This window comes from Nelumbo lutea, chromosome 1 (genome assembly GCF_056320005.1).
Source record: "Nelumbo lutea isolate HS-2025 chromosome 1, American lotus-T2T, whole genome shotgun sequence".
Lineage (NCBI taxonomy): Eukaryota > Viridiplantae > Streptophyta > Magnoliopsida > Proteales > Nelumbonaceae > Nelumbo > Nelumbo lutea.
Genome location: NC_142684.1, coordinates 198,198,785 through 198,214,088, shown reverse-complemented (window position 1 = coordinate 198,214,088; position 15,304 = coordinate 198,198,785). Strand labels below are relative to the sequence as shown.

The following is a 15,304-nucleotide window of genomic DNA, read 5'->3' as shown; positions in this document are numbered from 1 at the left end:
AATCTGTATCATCATGTATCATATTGTACCGGATGATATGCACCGGTACGAGACGATATGCACAAGACACCACGTCTCTACTTCATAAAAAATACAACTGTGCTGATTCAAACCCAAGTCATTTAGATAGGCTATCTTTTGCCACTCTCTATTCAAACTAGGCTTTATCTTGTATTATTAAATAGAATCAAATAAATTTTATTATGCTTTTGTGCCAACATAAAATTTAAAGGAAAAAGACATGTTTATATTTACCAATTCTAACCATTCCAAGCAATGATATTCAAGAATAGTATTTTATTAATTAATGGAACAAATAATCTATAAAGTCCATATTTATATAAAAAGATGATTTTTAATATCAATAAAATTATACAAAGAAAATATTAATAATAAAATAATTATTTTAATATTTAAATTGCACATGATATGCATTTTAAATTTATATATATTTATAAAAATTATTAATTAATATTTTAATTTACGTTAATAATTAATAACAACATATTTATTATTTATAAAATAATAAAAATATTGTTTATAAAATATTGAAGAATATAATATTAAATTGAATCTATCAAATTCAATAATCTACATTTATTTCAGAAAATGATTTTTTTATTTCGAATTATTTATAGAAATAAAAATATTAACAATGGAATAATTATTTTAGTAATTAAAAAGTATGAATTTGTATAAGATATGTATCTTAAAAATTTTAACAAATTTGGTATACTGTAAGTTAATATTATATTTTTGTGAATTATTAATTGGTATTTTAATTTGCATTTGAAAATTTAATGTTTAGTTGATTTTTTGTTAATGTTAAAAATTAAAACAGTAAAATAAAAAAATAAGTAATATAATAATTAAAATATAATATGCACATGTATTTTAGTGTCTTGGACTCTTGATTGATGCATTATAAATAAAATTATATGATACCTAGGCATCCCGACATATTAATTGTAATATATTTTTTCATATACACCATTAAAATATACATTTTTTATGTATTTATATAGTATTTTGATATTAAATTTAGTGGTATTAATGTATTTATGGAATTCATATGTATTTCCCCTAACGTATTAATCAGTTTTCATATTTCTCGTTGGTATCCATGTGCTTCCAAAGCATACTATATCTGTATCCATATCTATATCCAAATTCTCCAATACTATGCCTGATACCGATATTTTAATCCTTATGTGTGCTTTAAATGGGCAGTTGGGTGATTGGCTATATATCTAATAGGGGTGACTCATCTTCCCTGCTTTTCATTTTTTAAAGATATACACGCTGTACACGTATACACTATAACTGCCTCTAGTAAGCTTGAAGAAGATAGATATTTTCTGTCTCTCTCTTTCTCCTCTCATACACACATAGAGGCACCACATATAAAAGTAACACATTCATATGCATTGGTGTAAACATGTACGTGGTCAATGGAAGATGTGATTGGGACTTCCAACAGCCCTGCTACCAACTTAGTAGCTGATGAAACACAACTTTATATGACCATTCAATTTTAAACTGACTCCAACGAACCCAACAACACAGTAGCTAGCCTTATATGCCTTCGCTCTCAAATCCTCGAGCGCCTACTTCAACCACGCCCACTGGAAATTTGCGGTTTTCTTAGTCGGCCTTCCCTTTACTACCACTGCCACTACAATGCTACCACCACGAGGATTCTGCAACTCAACTCTCAACAAATTAAGTAGAAAAAATTACCTATACTATATTGACCAAACCTTACCTTTCTTATGGCTCTGTTCTGAATGATTTAATAGGGCCAATGTTGTTTTTGGCTGGGGTGTGTTAGGGCGGTACCCTGGCCGGTCGGGCTTCCACGTGTCTCGAGATCATCCAATGTCCTTGGCCACGTCAACGAGGCAGCGTGTCATACACTGCAATATCTCTATGTCGTTGATAAGCACCTTTGCCGAGGAACGCGGGATCATCCGAACCGGTCTCTTTTGTGGCACCCCTCTAATCCCAATTCAGGAAAAATTTACCAGAGACTATGGTTCACTTTTCTCAGTATTTAAGAATATTATATTTATGTATTGATAAATGATAGAAAATATATTATTCAATGCATATTTATATCCATAATATTATTATGTAAAAATACATTAATATAAAAAAAAGTAAATTTGGATTCAAGTGGGCTTGTGATAAAAAAAAGGCATATGTTTTATTTTATGGAATTTCTCTACGTATCCTCCATTACAGCTAAAAATCTATTTGGTTACAAAGATAAATTTGTTAATGCAAAATTAATCCAGCTTTGTAATTTTATGGACCCGTTTTATATTTTACATATTTGTATCGTTTCAAAACACAACTATAATAGGAACACCCCTCTAAGGAACGTAACTGAGTACATCACGGCACTCGGTTATTTAAGGGCACTCTCATCAAGGTATCTTCTTCCCTTTGACCCTTCAACACTCTAGCCTTCCTTTTGCTTTCATGCTCTCCTTAACCCTATTCGGTCCAGACCAGTTCAACCTCAACAGCTTGGGTCGATTGCCCTCTTCATCTCTTATTGATTTAAGCGTTAAAGTGCCTTTTTCGGGGATTTCCTTGAGGCTTTTGACTCTAATTCGTTGCATGTCCTGCTCGATACATCACCTCATCCTTCCAGTTCGGCTCGTCCAAGTTCACAGGAAATTATTTGTTGCTCATCCATCTCAATTCGGACTGCATGAGAGTGTGTTTTCCATTTATCAAACCGGGTGGATTGACCATGGAGGAGTGCAACTTGAGCGGATTGGATTGGGTTGAGGATCAGTCCATGGCTAACATGAGACCAAAGTTTATTAACTCAGGTCCAACCTGAGCTTAACCCACTAGTCTTGGGTTCGGATTGGTGAGGATTGGACGGGTTTAAAAGAATTTCTGAATATATTTTCTAATATTCATCTTTAATTAGGTTTTATGGTCTAATTTATAAGGAGAATCGATTGAAAATGAATACAAATTTTCATTTACAAGTGTATATATACATATATACATGTATATATGATTTAGAAAAAAAAAGAGATATTTTTATATAAACAAAATGCATGTATGTATTTAATTGGATGGGTTAGAATTGGGTCAGACCTAAGGTTCTAAATATCGTTACGTCCAGCAGTATCGACACTTTTTTTTTTCCAAAACCGATTAGGGGGCCAGTTTAAGGTTCCTCTACCCCCTAAACCGATCAGAACCCTGATACACCCTCTGTAAGGGCATATCGGGGTGCTCTTGATATGATACGTATCAGCCGATACGTATTAATACTTTGAACCTTTGTCGGACCTAGTTTAAACTGCCTAAAACCTCATGCCAAGCCCAAGTGCCCAACTTAAGTTTAGTTTAAGATCTTATTCCACAAGCCACTGTACATCAGGATCGGGAACATCTCCCTTGTCATTATTAAGGGAGATGTTCTCAATGTGCGTTGGTAGTGTCTTGTTGGAAGAGATTGCTGATAGCAAACCCAGTGTCATGTTTTACAATATGACTGATGTGGATCATTATTATTGGTTAAACGATCCCAAAACAACATCAAGTGCAGCCAATCCAGGTTCTAACTCTGATGAATGTGGGAGTGGGATTCATCATTCACCCCAATCTCCGCTGCGTACAGCGAGCTCCTATTGATCTTACCAGTAAGCTATCTGGCACCTTCTTTATTAACCCTTTTCTTTGTTCTCTCGAGCAATGACTGGAAATTAGAAAGACAACTCCCTCTATTATTAGATACAACAAATTTTATAATTAAACCTTGCACTAAGGTAGTTGCCTTTCTTCTTTTCGACGTTTTGCCTATTTAAACAATTAGCTTGTAGCTCTATGGATTACAACAATACAAGAAAATATATTGAATGAATTATTAATGAAGCATGCATGGTTAATAATTCTTTGATAAACTTTTCATTCCACCATGATTCTTGGCTACCCTAGGAGACCTACCTACTGGGACTGAATATGTATTAGAGCATCAGAATATCCCACGTATTCAGTTCATATGGACAATTTCTTTCCGACCTGCATGAGCAGTTGGAATAGAACAGGTTGCAATTATGTGGTGATGGGTTGTCCTGATTATGTGCATTCACAAGACCATATGATCAGCCCTCTTTGTGTGGCATAAAGCATTTATAAGCTCTACCTGTCTCCACCTGCATGAAAAATGCATTAATTAATAGGTTACAACTTACTTGACATGACTGCAATTATCTGACCCTAACGATGCACAAATTTACATTCACAGGCCATTTCTGACGTGTTATAAATTCGCAGGAGGAGCTTTCCTTACATCCCATCAACTTCGAAGCTTATCAGGAGGAAACAATGGCTACAACACCAGGCCCCTTAACCAGCTGGCCATGGCAAAAGCTCGGAAGCTTCAAGGTAATCAATCCACTTTTCTCCCCTTCTGTTTGTTTTCACATTATATTTCGTAAAACTTGCATTTTCTTTTTTCTTGAACCATAGGTTTGCGATTGGTAATCAAAAACCTGCAATTCTTTCTGTTTAAGTTGTTGCAGTGTTGGGTTCTTTTCTTCTTAAAATATTTTCCAAAAGAAACATAACAGAAATTAAATCAACTACTAGCTACTTATCTAATTCGCTTGGGTGCACTGTGGTTAATTGGTAGTACGTGGTCTTGGCACCTTGGGTAGCACATAGCATATATTCGTTCGTGACAAAGGACCCAAAAGATAGAGACTTGACAAATTTGCTTATCCTCCCATATCTTCTATGGAGGTTGGTTCACCACCAAGCATGGATAACCTTGGCTCGCCATCAGACTGCTAAAAGCAAGCACAGGATACTGGACAAGGGCATCGAATTTGAACAAGTAGATAGAGAAAGAAACTGGTTAGTCCTAATTAAATTCATTTTTCGTTTCTTTTGGTGCTGTTAATGTTAATAGTAGTTGTTATATATTCATGTGTGTATGCATGAATGGCTGCAGGGATGACCTTATTCTCCTAAACGGTATTCTGTTCTACATGGCTAATTTGATTTTGAATGAATCAAAAAATTTACCAATGTGGAGGACAGATGGTGTGGTTCTCAGCTTTCTCCTTCATATGGGCCCAGTTGAGTTCCTCTATTATTGGCTTCACAGAGCATTGCACCACCATTTCCTTTACTCTCGCTACCATTCCCACCATCATTCGTCCATTGTTACAGAACCCATTACAGGTAATCCTCTCTCTCTCTCTCTCTCTCTCTCTCTCATTCACTCACTCACTAACATAGTTGTACTATTGTTCTTGTTTGTGGCAGCTGTTGTTCATCCATTTGCGGAACACATAGCCTATTTCGCACTCTTCTCAATCCCCATGGTTGTGACATTGTTCAATGGAACTGCTTCAATAGCATCCATGTTACTATACATAACTTACGTTGATTTTATGAACAACTTGGGTCACTGCAATTTTGAAGTAGTTCCGAAGTGGATTTTCGACATCTTCCCTTTCGTCAAGTATCTCATGTACACTCCATCGTAAGTCTCAAAGTCCACCATCACTGTAATCTCAGACCCTTAATTAGATCCATAATTTCCTATATTGTTCTTTTTATAATTAAACCTCATTAGTTAGCTAGGAGTTAGGATAGAACTAGCTATAGAACATGACGTGAAGTAATGCAACAGGTTTCACTCTCTTCACCACACGCAATTCCGGACCAATTTCTCTCTGTTCATGCCTCTGTACGACTACATGTATGGTACCATGGACATCTCTTCAGATAAACTATACGAGACTTCACTCAAGGGGAGGCCGGAGACACTGAACGTGGTTCATCTAACACATCCAACCACGCTTGAATCCCTTTACCATCTACGACCAGTTATCGCCTCTTTGGCTTCTGGGCCTTACGCTCCCAAATGGTACTTATGGATGCTGAGGCCGGTCACATATTTGTCCATGCTGTTGACATGGATCTTTGGCTCCACCTTCACCATTGAGAGGAACGTCTTCGATGATGAACTCAAAATGCAGACATGGGCAATACCAAGATTTAGTTTCCATGTAAGAGACATATATATAGTTCAATTTCTATACTCTGCTTGTGATGGTATATATTAATTAATATTGGGATGTAGATGACTAAATGATCATCTTTGTGTTGCAGTACTTCTTATCATGGCACAAGGATGCCATCAATCGCTTAATTGAGAAAGCTATACTGGATGCCGAGCAAAGAGGGGTTAAGGTGTTGAGCTTAGGTCTTCTAAATCAGGTATATTTATCAGCTCATCATAAGTCTCAGTAAAAAACACAAATATGTAGAGTGCAAAACCTTGTATTTTGTATGCATTTGCACTATATATATTTGTATTTGTACTCTATCCAAACTGAGCCCAAATTGCACATTTAACTATTTTTTTCTTAGTTTAGAAAGATGCAAATTATGCTTTCTTATACAGTAGAGTAAAGAAATCAAATAAGTTTCATATCAGCTGCTCAAAAAAGGTCTGATTATTGAATCAAAAAGAAAAAAAAAGTGTCAATATTAACCCTCCACTATCTACTGTAACCTGTCAAATTGGCAAATACTCTACCAAGTCTAGTTCTTGACCTCCACCCAAACGGTTAAAAGTGATTTAAATTAGGTTGTTGGTGTTTATAAGCACTTCATGGTATGTTGGTACAAGCACAAGGTAGTTGGAATTCATTGATGAGAGCAAGTGTAGTTGGACGTCATGTTCAGAATAGTTTGGGTGAGTAGTATTTTTAGCAAAGAGTTAGGGTGAGTAGTACATCCTTAGTTGTGGTCCCTATCAAGGTTATGTTTGGTTTGAAGGAAAAGGTAGGGAAACCTATACAAGGTTTGTAAAGGTTTTCCTAATTTTCCCTTCCTTTCCCTACTTTTTCCTCAAACCAAACATAGCATTAGTAAACACTCCTGTACATCAATAATTGGGTATCATATATAGTTGACCTACAAGATTTCTTTGAGTTTTGAGTTTGTTAACAATCAGAATAGCCCATGCACAACAACGTTAATTATTTTAATTATGCAAGGCAACTGCAAATTGGAACCACCCATCCGTTCTGATAATGAGTCATTTTCACTGCTTGGGTCCGGATCTTTGATACAAGAGAGTCCCAAATTTTGTGAGGGTGACCTGGAAATTAAAGCAACCATGGCTTCGCTCTAGCATTTTTCTTATATTTCCTTGAATAATAGAGGGATTTTGATTAGCTGTTGTAACCATGATAAGGCCAATTGGCTATATTGTTTATTGTAAATGGGAGATTATAGGTTTTGAGTCTTTCTATAAATTATGGTAATTAAAATGGCCTGGAATCTGGACAGGTTATTGAAGGTTGAAAACTGATTCCCAGATAGTTTTCAATGGTTCACTTGGGTCATGTTGGGGAGATTTTTCAAAATTTTTTTCAGGCTGAAATGTTAAATAATTTGTTTTGATTTACATGGTAAGGTGAAGAAATGGAAAACAATTCCATTGTAGAAGGAATGAAAGTATAGCTCAAACATTTCTGCCTGAAAAATTCGTTTTAGGGGTTCTCTTAATAATCAGTTAACAAATACCGACATCTTATTTACGCCAATGTTGTGGATATCAGGGAGAAGAACTGAACAAAAACGGAGAACTTTATCTCCAGAAGCACCCAAACCTCAAAGTTAGAATTGTAGATGGTAGTGGATTGGCCGTTGGTGTTGTACTTAATAGCATTCCCCAAGGAACAAAACAAGTGCTTCTGAGAGGAAGGACTACCAAGATTGCAATTGCCATTTCCAGAGTTTTATGCCAAAGAGGGATCCAGGTACACTAATTAATCACTATAAATAATGTTAATTTCTTTTTCTCTCATATTATAAGCATTTCATCATTCCTAATCGCAAACCACTGAAAATTGTAAGCTATATATTTTGCACATTTGAAGGCGAAAACCTGTTTTCTACATTAAAATAGATGTAGCAATAAAAAATATTCTGTATTATTTCTTCATAATATTATTGCTTCAAGTCCTCAACAAACTTGATCAAATTTTGGTGTTATAAAATGATGAATTGGTTGTCTCTAACATTGCTGAACTGGAACAGGTAGCTATGATGGACAAGAATCAATTTGATAGGCTCAAATTAAGACTGCCTACAGAGCTATGGAGCAATTTGTTCCTCTCCACTAACTACAATTACAAGGTAAGGGAGGAAATATTTTTTTCATTGAGAAGAAGTTACAGAATAAAAATAAAAATTATTTTTTATTGGGGGTATTAATTCTTCAGCCTATCTGCCCAAAACACATCTAGTCTTTCTCCTGGTTCAGGTTTTAACTAAGCCAAAACCGGGAGGGTGCTGACTGTACAATCAGCTAACCCAATTAACAATCGAGTAAGGTCTGGACTAAGTTGTCTTTTCCTTGATTCAACCTAAATCATCATCATTCTAATTAATTACCTTATTGAAGTAAAGTTGTGGGAAATGGGATATTCCCTGCAGAAAATTCATCACCATGGGCTTATTCATGTTTCATCTGATTTCTGCCCCACAGACCTGGCCTTAAAAGTTAAAACACCATTACTCAGTATTCACCTCTATCTTGACCCACATGTCTATCCATAAAGAAAGCAAAGGAATTTAACAAAGTTACCTGAGATACTGTAGGTATGGTTGGTGGGAGAGGGAGCTCTGAAGGACGAAGAACAGAGACAGGCGCCAGAAGGGACCCATTTCATTCCATTCTCTCAGTTTCCTCCAAAGAGAGTACGCAGCGACTGTATTTACTACACTACACCAGCCCTGAGGATCCCTAAGGCTCTTGAGAACGTTCACTCATGTGAGGTTAGTCCCTCCAACTTTGGGGCATTTAATAATTAGTCTCAAGGAACTTTTAAACCTAATTAAGGGCTATTAGGTGAGGTTCCTAAATAGGCTTTTATTCTCTACCAAAGCCCACCCATATATAATGGGGTGATTAGATGGAACGCTAGACCATTTGATCAAACATCTTAACGAATCATTCAATCTAAAAGCTTAAGCTGTTAGGGTCCTTAAATAGGTTTTTATTCTCTAACAATTAGTCTAAAAATACTTCGATCCGTCTTTATAAAAGTATGAGACTAAAGTTTCTTACATGTTTCACAACAGAATTGGCTGCCAAGACGGGTGATGAGTGCATGGCGTGTGGCAGGAATAGTCCATGCCCTGGAAGGATGGGATGAACATGAGTGTGGAGACACAGTACTGGACGTAGACAAAGTATGGACTGCAAGTCTTCGCCACGGATTCCTTCCTGTAGCTCGCGCTTGATCCATTGAATTGCACCCACTCGAAGTGTTGTTGATGATAGTATTGATATTTGTCTTCTCTGTGTGTTAAAAAAAGGATGGCTGTGATATGTGAAAATTTTCCTTTGTTTGTAGAGAACGTTCCCAAACTGGGAAAGCTGAAAGCATAAAAGCAGATCTCCACCTAGTTAACCTAGTTATTGAATAATATTAATGAATGGATTTTGTCTTGTTGGATATACTATAGAAGTATAATATTTTAGGGTTATTAATAATATATATATATATATATATATATATATATATAATTCTATTATATTTCTTTTTTCAGCCTTTACTTATATTTTTCTCCCTTTTCTTTTCCTTTTTATTTTCATTCTTCTTCTTTTAGTCGTCCACCCTTTACACTTTAGCTTGTGAGTATCGTTTCGAGTCGGATTCGAGTGTGAAACTCAAAACTTGATCAAGCTTGAACAAGTTTCGAGCTCCGAGTTTTGAATCGAGTTAAAACTTGAATCACCCAAAACTCGACTCGCGACTCAATACATTGTAATTTGTAACATGTGACCGGATAACCGGGTTAATCGACTCATTAATTCAACTGCCACTATTTCCAGCTTCCCAGTTGGTGGTGTACGTTGAAGCAAGTTTTTATGTAGAGGTTCCACAAGTGCAGGGGCGGGGCTAGAAAAATTTTATGAGGGGACCAAAATCTAAAATCTAAGGTGGATTGGGGGAAGGGGGGAGCAAATATGGATGGTCACGGGGGGTCAATCCATTGGAGTGGGGAATGGGGGAGGGGGAAATTTACATGAAATATTAGGGATTTTTGAGCCATAGGGGGTCCCCTTTGGCTCCTCCCCTGCACAAGTGGTCTATCCAAACTAGATCGTAAGCCTAGATCGACCATTGGGCCTATTCTTGAGCTCGAGCTTGGTCCTTGTATAAAACCTGAAGCCCGATTAGTAAGTTTGAAGCCCAAACAAAATTTATTGTATTTTATTAATCAACTTCTATTATAAATTACTACTAGAAATTTAATCCATGCCATTTTCGAAACTATCAATTAGAAATTCTACTTTTCCTAAAATGATCTTCCCAAAATCTCTCTCTTTCTCTTTCTCTCTCTCTCTCTCTCTCTCTCTCTCACACACACACGCACATTCCAATAACCTAAATAATCTAATATCCTAAAATTTCTCCTAAACAACCTCCCTCACGAGATCGGCTTCTAACAGGGCAAATCTGTACCCACACCATTCTAACAGTCTTTTGCAACTTTGCATTGGGAATATCTCCCCATGAAATAAAACACACAAGTACGAAGATATTCTCAGTGCAAGGCAATAAAAGTTGCCCGAATGGTCTTTTCCCTAATTGAAGCCGAACTCCTCCTCCACTATCTTAGGCTTTCTCCTAAGTTATCTCTGATTTAGTAGAGAGTTTCACTCCTAAATTATCTCTAATTCTTATTTATCTTCTCCCCCACTTTTTATCCACATCTATCTAAAGAAAGTTTGAATTAAAAAATTTAAGAATTATTTAAATATTTTAACAAAATTATATAACAACTTTAAAATATTTATTAAAAAGACAAAAAATAATTATAATCGATTTAATAATATTCATATTATTAATAATTATATATTTTTACAAAATTCATCATGAAATTATACAAACAATATAAATTATGATTTTCTAGATTATTCAAGTTGTGAGCAAGGTAGCTAAGTAGAGGTGTAAATTGGGCCGTGTTGGGCCGATACAGCATGGACGCGGGCCTATGCAAAGTGTAGGCCATGCTGTGCTAGTTTGCAGGTCGTGCTTCCCTTTCCTAGGATACTTTGGGGTCAGCTTGGCACGACCCATAGCCCGAGCCCACGTAAGCCTGTGCTGTGTCGTGTTGTATCGGTTCGTAGAAATGGTTGATACATACTTTTTTTTTTCAATTTTTTTCAAAGTTTAGTTTTTTGGGAAGTTTATAAGATATTTTTTATTATTAAAAAAATAGGGGGTCCAAAACACATGGAAATAGGCGTTTCAGATCGTATCTTTTTCACAAAAGATACGATACGATACGCCTCGTATTGGGCGTATTGTATCGATACTTTGAACCATGGTCGTACCATGGGCTAGGCCGGGTCATGAACCGGGCCAAGCCATATTTTATAAAAATTTTGAGAAAAGTAATGAAAATTTAACATAAATTAAAAAAAAATAGACAAAAAAAGATCTTAAAATTATATTTTTATGAATTTTGATGTATACAATTATTTATATATGCAATAATAAAATGAAATAATATAATAACATTGAAAATAAAATTATATATATATATATATATTAATATATTATATAATTATTATATAAAATAAAATATAATATAATATACATATTATAATATATATATGTATATAATATAATATAAATATATATATGGGTCGTAGTGGTATGGCCCATACAATCGTGCCGTGCCCGATATGGCCCACATTCTGTCGTGCTGGGCTGCAGGCGGCATGGCCCATTTTACAGCTCTATAGCTAGGTATAACAATTAATTAAGGTAGTGTTTGGCATCGATGCTGTTTTTTGAAAAAACACCACATAGGTGCTACATTAGAAAAAATAGTGCTTCAGAAAATGACCTCTTGTTTGGTACTGTTTTTCCAGAAGAAACATTGTTCTAGATCGCACCTTGGAAATTGGAAAAGTGGTCTGAAGAAATATCAAATACAATGTTTTATCTATGATAAATTAGTTATACGCGATCGGTTGTTTCAATCAAATTCAAGTAGAGGTCTTATTTGACTGAAACCATAAGGTAGGTATGAGTAATTTACTCTTAACCTAAATGGGTGCACCTAGAAAAATAAAGTGGCAGGTTTGAGTGGATTGGATTGGGTTAGTCCCATATACATGCTATGAATATGAATCAACCTAGACCCAACCTAAGCTTTTGCATGGGCTGGGCTTAGGTTGAGGTAGGCTTAGGTTGAGGTACGAGCGTCAGTGGATTGGTTTTGGGTTGGATCCATTTAAATCAAAATCAATTTAGACAGATTGGATGGATTAATAAACATATTGAATTGGAGCAGTCCAAACTTAATGCTTCAAAGTATTTATTAGATTCAATTGGACCTGGTCCATCCATAATGGATTTATATTGGATTGGGTTGGATTGAACCAATATCTAATCCACCGATGGAAGATAAGAATACATGTGTCAATGGACCAAGTTTAGGTAGGGGTGCTCATAAAAAACCGAAAAATAGGACTGGACCAAGCAAACCAAATAAAAAATGCGGTTCACTAAACCGATCAGTTCGATTTTGGTTCGGTATCTTTAAAAAACTGAAGGATCACTTCGGGTTTCAGTTAACTTAGAAAAAAACCGAAGGTTAGCCGAGCCGACCGATATATGTATTTATATGTATATTATATATATTATATGTCATTTGTTATTCATAATATAATATATTATATATTTATTTATAATATATGTTATAAATATAAAAAACCAAAAAACCAAAAAATCAAACCAGTCAAAAATCGAAACTAGTCAACTGGTTAACTGGTGGTATCGATTCGGTTTTGGTTTGAAGATATATAAAAACCGATAGGACTGATTTGGTTTCTAAAAAATGCTCATGGTTTGATTAATCAAAACCATGAGCATCTCTAGGTTTAGATTGAAATCGATCTAAATCAAAACCAAATTAAACAGACTGGACAATCCAGGCATTGAATTAGACTTGTCTCATTGGATTGAATTGGACCTGGTTCATCTGTAATGGTCTCATATTGGACGAGATTGAATTGGATCAAACCTGGTCCAATTGACCCCCTTTGAAGGCTTGGATAATGATAGTAGTCCAAGCCTAACTCAATCTAATCTCACCCGACCTATAATATATTTTTGTTCCATATATATGTCGAATTATGTTATGCTGTTATATATTCATCTTGTACATATTTATATGATTATATTTAAGAATTTCCTGAAAAGTGAAAACTATTCAATATTGTGCATTTCTCAATACAAGCATTCCTCATTGAATAAATCAAAATGAAAGAAAAGAAAAAAAAAAAACAGAAATGCTTGTTGATCACTGAACAAATTAATTGTCTGACATCTGGATAAAGTTGTGAGATGGATGGGTGATGCATGAGTTAATATTTATATTTCTCCGGTGGGAATCAACAACTAGCAAGGGAGCCTTGTGATAGATAAGCAAAAAGCAATTGTGATAGATAAGCAAAAAGCTTTGATTGCAGGACCTTACACTAGGGCTATTAAACAGCTTTGATGATAGAGATAGGCTTTTGGACTCCACTTGACATACTTTATCAATAACTTCACCAGGATTTTAAAGTGTCCATTTGGGTGGGCTGAAGCCAGCGGCCAGCGGCTTCTGGTTTTTCTAGGTGGATAGTCTTTTTAAGTTATGCTTGGTGAAAAATCCTGAGAGTCCAAATTAACTGTCAGTTAAAAATTTTTGTATTCTCTCTCTCTCCTTAAGGCTTGAAGTTTAATTGTGATGAAAATAAAAAAGCCATTCACTTACACTTTTTGAAGGGAGTTCAAATCTCTTTCTTATTCCAATCTCACATCACGTCCCAATTGTATATCGAAAATATCTCTCATATTTGTATATTATTATTCATAAGAGATATTAATAATATATGAATAATTTGTGCTGTAAAGTTGGTGTGAGGAACAGATCTGAACTTTTTTGAAGGCTTGAGCTTAATTATGGAAGAGGACCCAAAGAGTGGAATCGGAAGTTTATAAATCTGAACTTATTAATCAAAAGTTGAGTTGTTTTTGGTAATGTAAATTTTTAGTGGATTAGTTGGTTCTAGAATATGCCACACCTATTGGACAATTTGTTTAGGGGGTGGGGTATTGACGTAGCAAGAAGGGGTGTCTTGAATCCAGAAGAAAAAACTCAAAGAAAATTGTTTTTCTGTTCACTAAGGATATGCCACCTTAAGGGAAGAAAAAAAGGGATTTGCACTAATCAAAATTCTTTTTCATGATCCCTAAATTTTTCTTTTAAGACCCCTAAATTTACTTAGGTAAAAAATGGCCACCTTTAAATTTTATTAACCATATCAAGATACAAAATCATTGGATTCTAATTAAAGATTTATGCCCCAAACTGTATAAGTAATAATTCCCAGTCAGTCATAAAACATGGCCCACAAGCATCCGGTCTCACCCACTCAGGAAAAAAAAAGGCTAATACAAATTTAAGTTAGGCCCTTGAAAGTCTTAGCTAGGCTGCATTTGGCATTGTATATTTTAAGGATTTATTTTCTTTTTACGGTTAAAAATTCAATGTTGATAAGGACATTTTAAGAGATAAAAAGGAGATAAATCTTAAAATGAAGAATGCCAAATGCAGCCTTAGTAATTGCTGTATTCGTATAAGCCATTTGCGAATCTTATATATATATTAATAGGATAGGGGTGTTCTCTTCATGCAAGAAATGGAATCTCCGTGCGAATAGATTCCCACGTGAGAGCAACCCAGTAATTACTGTCATATAAATAACAGTAATTACTGATTATTACAGTAATTAATTACTGTAATTTAATAATTATTAATTATTACAGTAATCTAATAAATTAATAATTAGTGATTATAATTAATAATTACTGATTATAAATATTGTTAATAACTAGATATTTACTTTAAAATTATAAATACTGCTATTGAAAAATATTGTTAATAAATTACTGATTATTACAGTAATTCAATAAATATATAATTAGTGATTATAATTAATAATTATTGTTATTATAAATATTGTTAATAATAGATATTTACTTTAATTTGGCAAACATAGTGCTTCAAGTAACAAGTTACCTTACACAGAAATAGAAGGGCTGAGAAATCTTAAGAAAGCTTGCCCCATGGTCACTTCAAGAATTCATAAACTGGATTATGATGATTCTACATCCACGCTAAAATCAACCTGCAAAAGAAAAGAAAAGAAATTATTAACCCAAATAAAAAC

At 34.7% G+C, this 15,304-nt stretch overlaps 1 protein-coding gene across 2 annotated transcripts; it reads left to right on the top strand.

Annotated features, from left to right (window-relative positions):
- Positions 1–3,360: 3,360 nt before the first annotated feature.
- On the top strand, positions 3,361–9,520 carry LOC148880249 (very-long-chain aldehyde decarbonylase GL1-5-like). Of its 2 annotated transcripts, none has more exons than XM_088962115.1 (11): positions 3,361–3,671; positions 4,306–4,416; positions 4,664–4,887; positions 4,985–5,217; positions 5,302–5,521; positions 5,672–6,050; positions 6,154–6,261; positions 7,614–7,814; positions 8,095–8,193; positions 8,659–8,835; positions 9,142–9,520. In XM_088962115.1, exons 1-11 carry the CDS (start codon positions 3,603–3,605, stop codon positions 9,301–9,303), a joined length of 1,983 nt encoding a protein of 660 aa, XP_088818241.1. In that variant the 5' UTR covers positions 3,361–3,602; the 3' UTR covers positions 9,304–9,520. The 2 variants fall into 2 exon arrangements, with proteins under 2 accessions (XP_088818241.1, XP_088818242.1); XM_088962116.1 differs by having other exon boundaries at positions 3,408–3,671; positions 4,277–4,416.
- Positions 9,521–15,304: the final 5,784 nt, after the last annotated feature.